The following is a 17,062-nucleotide window of genomic DNA, read 5'->3' on the forward strand; positions in this document are numbered from 1 at the left end:
GTAATGTATGTACACAGTGACCTCACCAGCAGAATAGTGATTACAGCTCTGGAGTATAATACAGGATATAACTCAGGATCAGTACAGGATAAGTAATGTAATGTATGTACACAGTGACCTCACCAGCAGAATAGTGATTACAGCTCTGGAGTATAATACAGGATATAACTCAGGATCAGTACAGGATAAGTAATGTAATGTATGTACACAGTGACCTCACCAGCAGAATATAAGTTTCGGTGGTGCTCACTTCCCCTTACATTAGGATATTAGACGCCACTTTACAGATGTCTTTGTTGTGGAATTAAAGGGGCGTCGTACTCAACTAAGAGATAATAAAATGTTCATCCCATGAGAACTGATCCTGAGGACTTTGGAGAAGAAAGAGTCCCTTTTAATGGAGTCATGTGATGCAGACATGTTTGCTGTGTGATGTGCGGCAGTGATGGTTCTCATGGGGCCTATGATCCCTCTGACGTCTTTTCATTATTAATATTGTCCCTTTGTATATTACTCTGTTTTTAAGGCCAATTTTATGGAGTTAAAACCACATCAAAGCCCCCGCGAGCACAAGCCCCCCTTTCATTGAACCATTTGAAGTCATTTGATGATTTCAGCGCTTGTGTAGGAGACAATGGCGCGGCTGACAGTTATGGCCGTACGTACTTTACATGGGATTTGCCTCCTCAATGACAACTTCGTCTTCATCGGCTTTTATTCTCTAACAACAAAGTGATTGTTTACAAATTGTTTCTGCTCGGAGATTGCGGATTCCTGCGGCGGAGCAGGTTACGACTTGTGACAGCGCCGGCGAAATATTAGTCACTGAGAGGGGAAAAGTGTGCGAGACGGGAAGGGACGGGGAGATTGGGGATTTTTATCTTTTATGGTGTGTATTTTTTTTATTTGACAGCATTTTCTCACTCTGTTAAAGGGGTTATCCAGGAAAAATACTTTTTTTATATATATATATATCAACTGGCTCCAGAAAGTTAAACAGATTTGTAAATTATTTCTATTAAAACAATCTTAATCCTTTCAGTACTTATGAGCTGCTGAAGCTGAGTTGTTCTTTTCTGTCTAATTGCTCTCTGATGACACATGTCTCAAGAACTGTCCTGAGTAGAAGCAAATCCCCATAACAAACCTCTTCTACTCTGTGCAGTTCCTGAGACAAGCAGAGATGTCAGCAGAGAGCACTGCCAGCAGACAGAAAAGAACAACTCAACTTCAGCAGCAAATAATTATTAGAAGGAGTAATATTTTTTTGTAGAAGTAATTCACAAATCTGTTTAACTTTCTGGAGCCAGTTGATATGTATAAAAAAAAAGTTTTTTCCTGGAATAGCCCTTTAAGGCAATGCTATAGAATTTATAGATGTATCACTGGCCGCTCATTAAAGGGGTACTCCACCCCTAGACATCCAATCAGCTGGGGTCGTGATGTCACGGCCACGCGCCCTCGTGATGTCACACCACACCCTCTCATTGCAAGTCTATGGGAGGGGGCGTGGCGGACGCCACGCCCCCTCCCATGGACTTGCATCGAGGGGGTGTGACGTGAGGTCACGAGAGGTGTGGCTGTGATGTCATGACCCTCTGCCACCTGCTCCAAGCATTCGGAACAAAATTTTCTTAAAGGGGAACTTCACTGGAAAACATTTTTTTTTTTTTTTAATCAACTGGTGCCAGAAAGTTAAACAAATTTGTAAGTTACTTCTATTAAAAAATCTTAATCCTTCCAGTACTTATCAGCTTCTGTATACTACAGAGGAAGTTATTTTCTTTTTGAATTTCCTTTCTGTCTGACCACAGTGCTCTCTGCTGACACCTCTGTCCATGTCAGGAACTGTCCATAGTAGTAGCAAATCCCCATAACAAACCTCTCCTGCTCTGGACAGTTCCTAAAATGGGCAGAGGTGTCAGCAAAGAGCACTGTGGTCAGGCAGAAAAGAAATTCAAAAAGAAAAGGACTTCCTTTATATTATACAGCAGCTGAAAAGTGCCAGAAGGATTTTTTTAATAGAAGTAATTTACAAATCTGTTTAACTTTCTGGTAGAGTACCCCTTTAAATAGTGATTCATTGGGGAACCATAACTACCAGCAGATCCTCATGGAGTCCAGATTTGAATGTTTTAAAAAAAAACATTGTGAGGCTGGTTTACAGTGAAATATTATGGCTTCCTTATAAACTATGTATCCCAGGAAGCGTATATAATACATAGTGTAGGTATATAATACTGACTTCACATACAATACACAGTATAGATGTATAATAAACAGTATAGCTATATCATAAAGGAGATGAGTATATAACTCAAATACAACATTGGATAGAAGTATTATACACCAAATAGGTATATGACACACAGGAGTGGTATGTAACGCTTGTAACTGATATAAAATTCACAGAATAGGTATAGAATAGACAGAATAAGGCAGTAATGCACAGTATAAGCACATGATAAACTAGCTACCATAGACATATAGCACACAGGATACAATAGGCATATAGAACACTGTATATCATATAAGATAGGTGTACATTATACGCTCATTATATACAGTCTATATAGTCCACATGTGTAGAGATCACAGGATAGATATATACCACTCAGCTGATACAATATACATAGGATAGACATGTGACACTTTGATATTCCTTCATCTTGGGGAACAATTTAGTTTTTTCCTTGTTCTGCAACTATATTTCCTTACCAGGGCTGCACAGTTTGTTGCATTTTCCCCAGCACCCGTACCCCACCTCCCTTTCTACCCCTGGCCAGGGCCGGCTCTGCTTATAGGCAAAATAGGCAGCCGCCTGGAGCTCCCTCTTGATTGGTGGGGAGGGAGGGGAGGCGCTGTGTTGCCTGCCGCAAGAAAGTTACAACCAGCATCCGAACCACTCCCTCAGCCAGCATGGGGCGTGTCAAAGGCCAGGCCAATGGGAGGAGCAAAATTAGCTTTTGCCTAGGGTGGCAAAAATCCTTGAACCAGCCCTGCCCCTGTCTTTTAGGATCCAGGGGCCAACCCCCTCCTAGGCCTCCAGGGGGTTACTTTCTACTGCATATTTCTAGAATCCAGGGCCTTTCTCTAACTCTTGGCTCCCACGAGCCAACCCCTCCTGGGCCCTTACCTCCCCTGACTCTTAGAACCCAGGGGTCACCCCCAACTTTTAGCACTCAGTTGCCAACCCCTTCCAAGCACACAGGGGCCAACCCTTCCCCGGCACATCGTGGGTCAATTCCCACCCCAGACTTCTAGAACCCAGGGGCCACCCCTTACTCTCAGCGTCCAGTTGTCATCCCCTTCCAGACACACAGAGGGACACTCCTCTACCCGGACTCTTAGAACCCAGGGGCCACCTCTAACTCTTAGTGTCTAGTTGTCATCCCCTTCCAGACGCACAGAGGGACACTCCTCTACCCGGACTCTTAGAACCCTGGGGCCACCCCTAACTCTCAACGTCCAGTTGTCATCCCCTTCCAGACGCACAGAGGGACACTCCTCTACCCGGACTCTTAGAACCCTGGAGCCACCTCTAACTCTCAGCGTCCAGTTGTCATCCCCTTCCAGACACACAGAGGGACACTCCTCTACACGGACTCTTAGAGCCCACCCCCAGGGATGTAAAGGGGACCACTCCTCTTCCTTGACTTCTAGCATGCAGGGACCACCCCCTCCCCTTGCCCCTAACACCGAGGGGCCACACCTCAACTACAGGATGTGTATATTGGCGGTCGTCTTATGTCCTCTACAATCATCGGCATCCATTTTACTAACAGTCCGTGTTCTTCTTTTTCTTTTAATTGGAAGTAAATTAACATATTGGCCAATTTATTAACCATTTAATTTCCCTCCATCAGGTCTGGTCCCTGTTTTCATTAAGGCTCATTACATAATGTGCTGAATGTGATTAGTTCTCTCGGGTTCAGCGTATTTGATTCTTATTTTGTATCCAAACATATTCTATTACCGGAGAGCCCAGAGACCGTTCCTTATCAGCCCATTCAGAATAAAATTAATTTCTTAGCACCGGAGCCCGTCCATTTCCCCAGCTGTAAGTTGTTAAGTTCCCCTTTTATACCTGCACAGTATTGAGTTTCCTTTCAGGAGGATATTTAATCGTCATGTAATCACATCACAACGTATCAGGTTACTTGTTACATTTGTCCTGTGAGAACTCATTGTATTTTCCTTTTACATCCAAACCCGGGTGAGTGAATGGGGCTTTATGTAGACTTAAATTACATACATTTGTTGGGAGGGTTATGGCGGGCCCCGGCGCCGTATGTTACTAAAAGCAGCAGAAAGTAAAAAAATAATCAATAATTAATGAGTTCATAAGAGGGAATTAGAGCAGACACAGGGACCGCATTGTCCTGGGAGCTTGCAATTCTATCAGTTCACAAATAGGTTCCTTTAAATTCACTTCAGTTTCTTTTGTTAGGATTAGTCATGAGTTTTATGAGTAAAGTCAATGGCAGGAGAAAGTGACTTTGTGCTCGGAGAAAAGCGCCTACTATCTACACCCGGCAGCCATGAGTATCTGTAGACTGGGGCGCCCACCCATTCCGAAGACAAAGGAGCCTTAATGGTAACGCATCGGGTGCCCATGGAGAGTCTTGTCACTTGGATTCTCAGATACAATGGGGCTTTGGATGTGTCAGTGAATTCGTAGAGTCTTCATGAACTGGACATTCATGACAAAGCATCATTACCATCAATGGTCTCATTGATGTTGATGATCCCCAGATAGATACTTCTCCAACCATCATCAAAGAGATTGGGAACATCTTAAAGGGGTATTCCAGGAAAAAAACACTTTTTTTAATTATATCAACTGGCTCCAGAAAGTTAAACAAATTTGTAAATTACTTCAATAAAAAAATCTTAATCCTTTCAATAATTATCAGCTGCTGAAGTTGAGTTTTCTGTCTGCTGGCAGTGCTCTTTGCTGACATCTCTGCTTGTCTCGGGAACTGCACAGAGCAGAAGAGGTTTGCTATGGAATTTGCTTCTAAACTGGGCGGTTCCCGAGACACGTGTCATCAGAGAGCACTTAGAAAGAAAAGAACAACTCAACTTCAGCAGCTTATAAGTACTGAAAGGATTACAATTTTTTTATAGAAGTAATTTACAAATCTGTTTAACTTTCTGGAGCCAGTTGATATATATATATATATATATATATATATATATATATATATATATATATATATATATATATATTATATAAAGTTTTTTTTGTGGATAACCCCTTTAAATGCTCATATATCTTACTTTCCTCATCTTCTGTAGTTTTGAGCTTGAATATTTGAAATGCTATTTTTTACTGCGAATATCTGCACTTTGCGATTTTGCGAATATTTTGAATATAGTGATATATATATATATATATATATATATATATTTATTCGTAATGATGAATATTTTTTTTTTTTTTTGCAAATATGTGAATGTATGCGAATATGCAAATCGGCACTTCCAGTCAGAGGACACTGAGCCCTCCCTTTCTTTATGTGAAAGATATAATCGCGCATGTGCACTCACTATGCAAATTTCCCTACAAATTTTCACATGAAAAAAAAAAAAGAAGGAACATAACGAATTTCGCAAATATGGGACGAATATTCATCCATATATTTGCGAAATATCGCAATCTCGAATATGGACAATGCCGCTCATCACTAATCTTCTGCAATGTCTCTTGCGCTCCCAGCAGAACACAGACTATCTACACTCTCTAGTGTTACCTGTTCTACTAAGGCTGGATTCGCTTCTGTCCGGCGTACGTGAACCCAGCCTAAATCTCAGTCATCAGTTGTGCAACATCCGGCGTCCATGGTTTCTGAATAGGGGAACGCAGCACGCTTTGTTAGAAAAGTAATTCAAATAAACTAATCTATTACATAGGAAAAAAGCAAGGACAACGCTCTGTAGTGCAATAAAACCAAGATACCGGTAAGCAGGAAAATTAATAACGTTCTCCCGCTTACCATAGTAAGTTGTGCAACCTATACAACAATGGTGTGTAAGGTAAAACACAATTGCAAGGATTGGTAAAACAAGAATGGGATTGCAAGGATTGCAATGGCACTGACCGGACCGAACGACATAACCGGAATGGTGAATAGAACGTTTTATTTACCAGGATGCAACGTGTTTCGCTGCGCATGCGCAGCGAAACGCGTTGCATCCTGGTAAATAAAGCTTTCTATTCACCATGCCAGTTGTGTCATTTGGTCCTATCATCGCCATTGCAATCATGCCTTTGGTCTATTGAAGCCTGCTCTTATACTCCATAGGTAAAGTTTGTTGACCTAGACTGGTCCTGTGACCAAGATAACGCCAACAACCAACACTCTGAGCTCATTCTACATCCCAGCACCAGGTCCCATCTTTTACAGTAGAGAATTAATTATTGATCGAAACGCGTTGCTTCCTGGTAAATAAAACTTTCTATTCACCGTTCCGGTTGTGTCATTTGGTTGGGTCAGTGCCATTGCAATTATGCTCTTGTTCTATTGAAGCCCGCTCTTATACTCCATAGGTTCAGTTTGTTGACCTAGACTGGTCCCGTGACCAAGATGGCGCCAACAACCAACACTCTGAGCTCATGCTACATCCCAGCACCAAGTTCCGTCTTTGACAGTAGAGAATAAATTATTGATCAAAATGTGAAACGTTTTCTCTTCTAATTTGACTGAAGTGATAACAGATAATCAAAGCCTCATCTCGGCCCCGCTTTCTTTCTTTACCTTCGCTTCATTTTCTTCATTTTGCCGACACCATTTTATAAATACTTGACAGGGCCTCTTTCTTTATATGCGGAGCCTTCTCCCACCCCTAACCCTGGCTCTTTGAAAATTTCCGAACAGCTGTCACGCTTCTTGGTTTTAATTGGACCATTGCGAAAACTCATTTCATGGGAATCATCTCCCTCTCCTCGTCCCTCTTTACGGGGGGGATCACAGAGAAAGTCTACACAAATCTTCCATCTTGTCCTTCCTCCGGCAGATACAAAGTATCTCCTTGGTCATTTGGAAATGAATCATCGCTAAAGGAAAAGAGAAGAGAGCCGCTCCTATCAGTCATAAAGTGTTCCGTGTGACCTTCTGAGCGGTAACACTAATTATTATAACACAAGTCAAGAATGTGATGGCGATAATTAACGGAGATTTATCGGAACGGACAGTGAAGGGAACGCGCGAGCGAGGCAGCCGTCCATGTTGTCATGACAGCATCGCAAATCTGTTTTATGGACCGGGTTAATTAGGATAATTAAGAACTTCTGTTGTCCTGTTGTGTATTTTTTTTTTTTTGTAGTCAAGTCTATGTTGCCGTTACCATCTCACGATCGCCTTAGCGCGTTATAATACTCATATCACTGTAATTATTTTGTTGCAGATTTATTTCTATCATCTATCTATATAGACAAGTAAAACAAGTCATTAATAGTCATTTTGATACCTGGTTTAGTTTTGAGGCATGAAACAGCTGTTTTACGTCTTTTGGGGCAGGAAACAGCTGTTTTACGTTGATAATTTGGTCACAAGTTTTACGTCTAAAAACAAGTCCATTTTACATTCCCTCATTGTAGTTTTGTGAATTTATTTCTATCACATACCTATGTACTCTAGACTAGGAAAACAAAGTCATTTATAATTGTGTTGATACGTAATTTTCCTTAGTATATTTTCAGGCATAAAACACATTTTACGGCTGTTTTTTTTTTATTGGAGATTTGGTCATAAGTTTTAGGTCCAAACTATTTTGTTGCCGATTTATTTCTATCATCTATCTATGTACTGTAGACATGTAAAGCAAGTCATTAATACTCATGTTTATACATAGTTTTCTTAAGTATATTTTGAGGCATGAAACAGCAGTTTCACGTCTTTTGGGGCACGAAACAGCTGTTTTACATCTGTTTTTATTGATAATTTGGTCACACGTTTTATGTCTAAAAACATGTCTGTTTTACATTCCCTTATTGAATTATATTGAATTAAAAAGAAAAAGACTTACCAGTTTACTTGTAGTTTCTAATTATGGCCGTAATTATTACGGTTATTATGTTTCCTAACCAGTATGTTGCAAAACTACAATGCCTAGCATGGGAGTGGTAGTTTTGCAACAGCTGGAGGCACACTGGTTGGAAAATACTTCTCTAAACCCAAGGAAAGACCAATTCAATACTTCAGCCATGGTTCCCTAGAGGTTTCCTCCATTGACGCGGGTTTTTCTCCCCTGAGAACATAAAACAAAGTATCCCAACCAGCGTGCATCCAGCTGTTGCAAACCTACAACTCCCAGCATGCCCGGACAGCCTTTGGCTGTCCGGGCATGCTGGGAGTTTTAGTTTTGCAACAGCTGGATTCACGCTGCTCTAAGCCAAAGGGAATGACAATCCTTCAGCCATGTTTTCCTTGAGCTTTTCCTCCATTGATGCAGTTTCCCCTTCCCCCTCCCGAGAACATAAAGCAGTGTTCCTAACCCATGTGCCTTCAGCTGTTGCAAAACTACAACTCCCAGCATGAGCTGTGGTTTTGCAACAGCTGGAGGTACGCTGGTTGGAAAACACTGCTCTAAGCCTAAGAGAAAGCCAATCCCTCAGCCATGGTTCCCTACAGGTTTCCTCCACTGAGGCGGGTTTTTCACCTCTAACTGCTGGAGGCTGTCCGGGCATGCTGGGAGTTGTAGTTTTCCAACAGCTGAAGACACACTGGCTGGGAAACACTGATATAACAGTTAGAGAAGTTAACGCTTTGTGATCTAGAAAGATCCACCAGAGAACCATCCTGATTTTGCAGAAGACTTTTTTCCTCTAGGGACACTTTTTAGGTTTTTCTGATTTTTTATTGATAATTTGGCCAAGAGTGGAAGAAATAAATCAAATTTAACAATTGAACACATAAGTGTGTATGAGCTGATCACAATCCCTGTCTGTAATGGACCCAATGGAGTAGAAGCCAACAGCATGTTCCCCGTCACTAGAGGCTTTATGTAGACCTTCCATCTTCCGGCCCACTTGAGAAAAGTGATATTTGTCCTTAAAATGGCAGAAAACCAATCGTTGGAACCCGAGCAGACCCCAGTATAAGTCAATGGAGCCAGTTGGGCTTCAATGGAGCACATGTGGCTCCTGTTATGAACCCAAGCCAAGATGTAGATGTGAACAGAGGCTAAGAAACCCAAGTACAACAAGTCTGAAGAAGTGGGGATTGTTCAAAATGATTAAATTTAGATGTTTTCCCAAAGTGATTGTTACATCCACCGCTGCTGCTCCCTCTTCCTACTACCCCCTCCCTCCCGATGACGTCAGCGCATTTTCTGTTCTCGATGATATTCTTAGGGTTAAAGATGAAGGACTCGGTGACTCATCCGGTGGTTTACAGATTAGTGGTTACAATGTAAAGGGCACCGCCATGGATATTCCAGAAATGGATGCGGAGACCTTGTTATCCTTCAGTGATCTATGGTGAGGAGGCTGTAACATACGATATGAGGAAGACGCTCCTGTTATATATACAGTATACGCGGTAACTGCAGCTCACACTGGAAATCTTTCGCCTCCACATTGAAGTTCTTGTCTTAGGAATGAACCAATAATAACCGGTTCATGTCAGGACAGATGCACCTATAATTAGGGTTACGGATACTATAATTATATGACATTAAAATATATGATAAATTGTAGGTCGGCGGCCATTTTCAGGAGGGTGGGGATTGATGCGAAAAAAACATCCAATCAAATTGTCAAGAAAGTATTACATCACTGGACTTTTGGTGATGACATCAGTGTCTTGGATATTTAGAAAAAATAAAATAAAAATAACATAATTTTTGAACCTTACAACAAACGTATCCATCCTTTCTTTATTTCATTTATTTGTTTGTTTATTTATTTATATTTATTTATTTATTTTTTATATTTTTTATTTTTTTAAATTGTATTTATGTATTGGTTTATTTATTTCGTTTTATTTGTTTATATTTATTTTTGTATTTAGTTTTTTTTTTAAACTTTTTTATTTATTTTTATTTATTTGTTTGAGGATTCAGGGCTTCAATGCCTCACAATATACATTCAATTCATTTTTGCAACAGGCTGAAAAGATCCTTCAACAGGCTGCAATTAACATCACAACCACTGGGGGCCACATATAGAATAATTGGAGGCAATGTATTATTTGTTTTGTTTTTGGAGATTTTTCTTCCCACCGGAGTACCCCTTTAAGTCTTCTGAAATAATTTCTCCTAAATCCCTTTCCTCAGATACTGAGGTCAGGACTCTGTAAAATATTCTATATTCTGCCCGAGGGTTTTTACCCCCCAGGTCCATTATCTTGCACTTATCCACATTAAATTTCAGTTGCCAGAGTTCTGACCATTCTTCTAGTTTTCCTAAATCATTTCCCATTTGGCGGATCCTCCAGGAACATCAACCCTGTTACATATCTTTGTGTCATCAGCAAAAAGACCAAAACCATCAAGACCTTCTGTAATATAACTAAAGAAGATATTACACAAAATTGGTCCCAGTACAGATCCCTGAGGTCCCCACTGGTAACAAGACCATAATGTGACAAGTTATGTTCCGGTGGGAACACTGGGTAGCAGTTTAGGGGTACAGTTCTGTATCTCGCTCTTCTTAGCTTCCTTTTGCATTTTTACTTGGACTCACCATGGACACCCATCTGGTACATTCTTCCTGACCACGTCCATCCTTTAATATATTAGTAATTATCAGCAATTACTACATTCGGCTTCGATCAACAAACATCCAAATGCTGAATTTCAGGGATTGTTCACCTCCAGATGTAAAGACAAACGGCTGCTGCCATGTTCTTCTGAGCGCGCTCAGTGACAACCAGACAAACTTCCCTAAGAATTGAGTTGTTTAGGGTAATTAGTGAATGTTTTTGGATACTTTTGTCAAATAAACCTACTTAGGCATGCTCGGGCGCGGCTTCAAAAAGACAATCGGTAGAGAAAGAGACGCTCTGCCAGCCGGGGACGCGAGGCTTCTGCCAAGAATTCTTCTTCTCCAGTCAAATAATTTATCTGTCCTGTGAATCCTGCTATTTTGCTAATGTAATTATAAAATTACCTTCCTTTCTAGTTTTCGATTCCGCTGTTCTCCAAAGATTTATGGCTGGACGTTAAGTAATGGACATTTTTTTCTCTGTAGTTCAGAATCAGAACACTGTCTCCTTATTCGGTGGCAGAACATTGACGACTCTTTTCTCTTTTTGTACAGATGTTCTGTGGGGAAGTAAAAGTGATGTTGTTGCCTTTGGAGGGGATTTATGGCTTTATTCAATTATATCTTTAAAGGTGTTATTCACCAATTGGTGATTTTAATACTTACCTGCCAGACAGTAATGAACATGCTTAGGAAGATTCCGTGCTTGTTTTGGGGTTAAATTGCTATTTTGTGAGATTCCCATAACATTGTGGCTATCTTTTTGTGAACTGGGTATTTCCTGTTGGCGTTTGTTCCCTTAATCTAAAAATCCCATGATTCCTTGTTTGTAAGTGTGAGGTCACTTTCCTTGCTCCCACACATCAGCCACTCCACCCATTGAAACTCACCCGCAATCCCTTCAATGCAATAGACCAGTGTTTTCTGACCAGGGTGCCTCCAGCTGTTGCAAAAACTGAATGATCTCCCTCCCACCCAACAGTCGCCCCACCCACTGAAGCAAATACAGGCTCCCTCTGAAAACCTGACTAGTGATGTAATATCTGGGGTTGCACTGTCACATGGGAAAACCTGATACAACACTAATTTTGTTAAAAATAAACCTTGGGGCAAAAATCACAGAAGAATTGCGAGACCACCATGAAACACAGGTACAGACACTGTATTATGATCTACACTAACATTACAGCCTCTGTAGCATAGTCAAATAAAAATAAAAACCCAGAATACCCCTTTAAAGTAAGGTTGTTATAATAAAATAAAGACTTTACAAGTATATGCTATTCATATAACCCTATTTTGCCAGGTGCTATAGCAGGTGGTATAAAGTTGGGTGGAAGTAGTTCAGCCTCTAGTGACAGTTTTTTTAGGTTGAACTTGATGGACTTTTAGGTTGAATTTTCAAACTTGCAAATGATGCTACTATGTTGCGATGACTTATCAGGGAGTGTGGCTAGTGATGGAAAAAACATTGGGAAATGTGACGGAAGCCAACGTCTTTAGTCTCCTCCACAAGGGAAGCTCTCAAGTGCCATATTGTGGAGGTAGGTTCCCTGTAAGTCAACACTTGACCTAAAGAGCATAGAATCCTGACTAGAATCTCCTCCAATGCCAGAGAACCATCAACCATCTGTAGACTCTTGCCCTTCCTATGTACAGATCTTTGCGTTGATTGGCTAGAAAGTTGTCATTGGTGTAAACTGAGGGGATAGTGTGACAGGGAGACAGCTAAGCAAGATGAAGGAACTTTATATGCCATGTGATTTGGGGGACAACTCCTAGTCATGTTTAAAGGGGTACTCCACCTCTAGACATCTTATCACCTATCCAATCGGGGTGTCCTTCTGTGCCAGATGACTGGTAATGTGGGGCGGAGGATCGTGACGTCACGGTCACACCTCGCTTTTAACGCCACGGCCATGCCCATGCCCAAGTCTATGGGAGGGGGCGTGACGGCCATCACGCATTGAGGGGGCGTGGTAGTGACATCACGAGCGGGGTGCAACCATGACGTCTCGAGCCTCTGGCACTGCACCTGAATGCTGAATGCAGCTGGGAGATCGCAGGGGTCCCCAGTGGCGGGACCCCCGCGATGAGACATCTTATCCCCTATCCTTTGAAAAGGGGATAAGATGTCTTGGGGTGGTGTACCCCTTTAAGGGCTCTATTAAAGACTGAACATTGACGTGACAGAGAAACAATCTCAACTAGGCGTCCACATTGCATGCTTTTCTTCCCCTTGGAGCATTGCATGACCTATACGTTTCCTTATGTTTGTTTTATGACCTCCTCCCAGAGACAGGCTACCTTCTGAGGTATCTACCTTCTGATTTACCTACCTTCTGATGTATCTACCTTCTGATGTATCTACCTTCTGATGTATCTACCTACTGATGTAATACAACCAAAGAATAAATTGGCCAGCACTATTGATCCAAACTATTGTAAAAGCCTGGCTTGCAGGTGCAGGCTGCTGGGCTAAATATACAGCAACAGGAGAATACAGCAGCACACTGCTAGCACAAAGATATAAATGAAACATGAGTATATAGATAAAACAGTGTGCTGCTGTATTCTCCTGTTGCTGTACCTTCTGATGGATAAAGCAGTGTGCTGCTGCATTCTCCTGTTGCTGTACCTTCTGATGTATCTACCTTCTGATGTATCTACCTTCTGAGGTATCTACCTTCTGATGTATCTACCTTGTAAGATATCTACCTTCTGATGTATCTACCTTCTGAGGTATCTACCTTCTGAGGTATCTACCTTCTGATGTATCTATCTTCTGATGTATCTACTTTCTGATGTATCTACCTTTTGATGTATCTACCTTCTGATGTATCTACCTTGTAAGGTATCTACCTTCTGATGTATCTAACTTCTGATGTATCTACCTTCTGAGGTATCTACCTTCTGATGTATCTACCTTCTGATATATCTACCTTCTGAGGTATCTACCTTCTGATGTATCTACCTTCTGAGGTATCTACCTTCTGATGTATCTACCTTCTGAGGTATCTACCTTTTGATGTATCTACCTTTTTATGTATCTACCTTCTGATGTACCTACCTTCTGATGTATCTACCTTCTGAGGTATCTACCGTCTGATGTATCTACCTTCTTATGTAAGCATTTGTTATTGGTCTTCATTGTTGGATTGGATGATTGGAATAGAAGTTGAAACTTGTAATGAAAATGTTGGGGATTACTATGGTCTGCCAGTGAGACTTTGCCATTGACTTGATTGATTAGCACCGATCAGGATGATCTGAGATTCTACGATATATTATTAGCAATCACAACTGGACCATGCATGGCTTGTCTTTGTGGTCCACTCAATGTGAAGTGGTGAGATCCCCTATCCGGACATGTTAGGGGTTGTGATTTGGAATTGTCACAGGTCGCTGATCACTAGAGAATTGCTTTAACAACAAATCTCCTCTATACTCCAGTTACCCCAATCAATCCCTTTACAGGCGAGAATGAGGAACGGTCCGTTTCATACCATGTGATACATATGTATCAGCGTTTCCTTTTCCCCATACTCTTTTCACTTTGATTTATGGTGTCGGTTGTTTCTCTCAGACTGGAAGTCGATATTTTTGCCACAAATTAGCATTTAAAGCTCTGCTACGTCACCGCACAAATTGTTTTACATTGCTGAATGAGTCAGACCCAGATGTCTTTCCACTCGAGTGATTGATCTACTGTAGGTTAAAAATACATTGTTCGCCCCAACACAAATAATTCATTAATACAACCAAAACTGATTTAGTGGTACACTTTGTACATGTGGAATTCTTTCCCTCTATTACATTTCCCCTTGAATTTATCAAATATGGTTTTTAGACACACTATGCAGCTTATATGAAGCCCTGGTGCAGGTTGTGCTCAATATCTACTATGTAAAGACTTTGATACTCAAATTGTCCCACTTACCGAATCCAAAAGTAGACGACTATTTCCAGCTTTAATTTATCATCTCATAAATAGAATATCTACAGCCTAGACAGTAATAAATAGAGCCGAGGAGCTATAGGCAGCCTTCTGGCGTAAGAGATGGGGAGAGAGAAGTTTCTCATGAACAATTTAATTCAAAATATTTAGCATGAATAGCGCAAAACAATAAAAAAGAAACATAATTTTATATTCAAAAATAAGTCAATAAAACCAGTTCATATAAATAAATTAAAAAAAGTTGAAAACAATAACGTTAGAATACTAATGCAAGGAGAAAAAAATCAGTTAATAAAATCAATAAATATACCAATACGGCCTCAAACATGAAAATTGCTAGAAAAAGAAAAAAAAAAAAAAGTTAAAACAGTTTGGTAGACAAAAAATAAATAAATAAAATTTGTAAATACACAAAAAAGTCAAAAACATTAAAAACATATAAAACAAAACAAATTAAAATATTTTTAATAGGCAATAATAAGTAATAACAACATAAATATCAATACATAACGGGAGGCTTGCATGCCAGCTTTCTAGCATAAAAAAGTCACAAAAACCCATTTTGTTCTAAAATTTGTGACTTTGCCAGAAAAAAAATAGAATAAAAAAATAGATCGTTGTGCAAAACTTTGCAACTTTGCGGTGCCAGTTTTCTGGTGTAAGCGTTGATCATTTTCCCCCCAAAAGTTCTAAAAATAACTCTATTAAGACTAGTTAGGGACACATGATTTATAATTTATTTCTCCTTCCTGTATAGCGATGTATTGGGATCACTGATTTACTTTTGTATGCCTTCTATATTTTTGTTTTGTTTTTATTTCTTTTTTCATTTTCTTTATTATATTGCATTTATGTGAAAATGTGAATGTTATTTTATTTTTGGAAAACTAATAAATAAACAGTTATACAAAAAAAAAATACTACAAAAATTAATAAACAGAAAATAGTTTAGTAGGCAAAAATAAGCAAATAAAATCACTAAATATGTAAGTAATAAACTTCAAAACATAACTAAATAAATACCTAATACATTCTATAAAACTAATAAATCCAATATTCTTTTATGTGTGGTTATTATCTTAATATCTTCTTTGTGTAATGGGAAACAAAGAGACTGTATCCCATATCTTGTCTGTTGTTGGAACATTTAGGGTATGTGACACTACGAGGTCAAGGCTAACTTAGTAATGGTACAAATATAACAAAAACACAACTCCAAGGTGTGGAAGGGATACAAAGGCGCTCGACAGCCAGGTAGTAGGACCAAATGTTTATTCACCCATAATGCAACGCGTTTCACAGCACAGCTGCTTCATCAGGCAGGCCTGATGAAGCAGCTGTGCTGTGAAACGCGTTGCATTATGGGTGAATAAACGTTTGGTCCTACTACCTGGCTGTCGAGCGCCTTTGTATCCCGTCCACACCTTGGAGTTCTGTTTTTGTTATATTTGTACCTGACGAGACGTGGAGTGGCTGCTGACAAATCATCTTTATTGTTCTACGTCTTGATCCATTGTTTCACTTGGTTAAGTGTAACCCATTGCGGTAACCGTGTTTTCCACCTGAGTTACCCTTTGTGCAACAATGGTATCACACTATGGAGCGCTGTCTGTCTTTTGTTTCAACTTAGCAATGGTGCAAGAGTATCTCCAGGGTGGATGTTGTAAAAGTATTAGCACCGTGTACAATAGATGACCTTAACCTTTCACCTCTGACCCTGAGTCTATATCCCGAGCTATTATACTGGGTATAGTCATGACCGTTGCACAGTAGTCGATCAGGTTTTACCAGGTGTTTCCCACACGTATGACAGGTACATTAACCTGGCATTTGTTATTCTTTTCATGGTGTCGGCGCCTTCCGGCCCCAGCCATATTGATGGCCTTTGGCTCCTGAATTTAGATACCCTTGAGATGTCTTTCCTTATTGTTTGGGTGGGTTAAGTTCTGACCTCAAACAAATTACCTTTCTGTTCATCCATTATATTGTCATTGACATCAGCTGTAATCCGGGAACATGAGGCAAGTTAGAAAAGTTGCATAAAATTGTAAAAAAAAAATAATAAAAATATATATATATATAATAATTTTTTTTAACCTCAGTATTACTCTCACATTTCCCAATTTAAAATATTTATTATATTTATTTATTTTTTATATGGCCCGGATCTAATACTTCTAATACATTCAAGAAATTTTAGAAGGAAGATTTGCTTCAAATTAACCTTTGATTTATTTTGCCTTCCGACGTGTTTCCGCACCTTCCTCAGGTCCAAAATACATACCCAGTTAGGCAGGGTTCAAGTCCTGGGAAAAATAAAAAAAAATTATGGGGACTGACCCAAGATTTCCACTCAAGGACTGGTCCTACAGGACTCCATTTAATGGGAACGG

The 17,062-nt window shown here is 40.1% G+C and overlaps 1 protein-coding gene across 1 annotated transcript in view; it reads left to right on the top strand.

Annotated features, from left to right (window-relative positions):
• PCDH19 (protocadherin 19) overlaps window positions 1–6,652 on the top strand; it is a 59,350-nt gene extending 52,698 nt beyond the window's left edge. The window contains exon 3 of the mRNA XM_056541465.1: window positions 6,554–6,652. Within this exon, the coding sequence (XP_056397440.1) occupies window positions 6,554–6,652 (99 nt within the window). The remainder of the gene's footprint in view (window positions 1–6,553) is intronic.
• The last annotated feature ends 10,410 nt before the right edge of the window (window positions 6,653–17,062 follow it).

This window comes from Hyla sarda, chromosome 9 (assembly GCF_029499605.1).
Source record: "Hyla sarda isolate aHylSar1 chromosome 9, aHylSar1.hap1, whole genome shotgun sequence".
In the NCBI taxonomy this organism is placed as follows: domain Eukaryota; kingdom Metazoa; phylum Chordata; class Amphibia; order Anura; family Hylidae; genus Hyla; species Hyla sarda.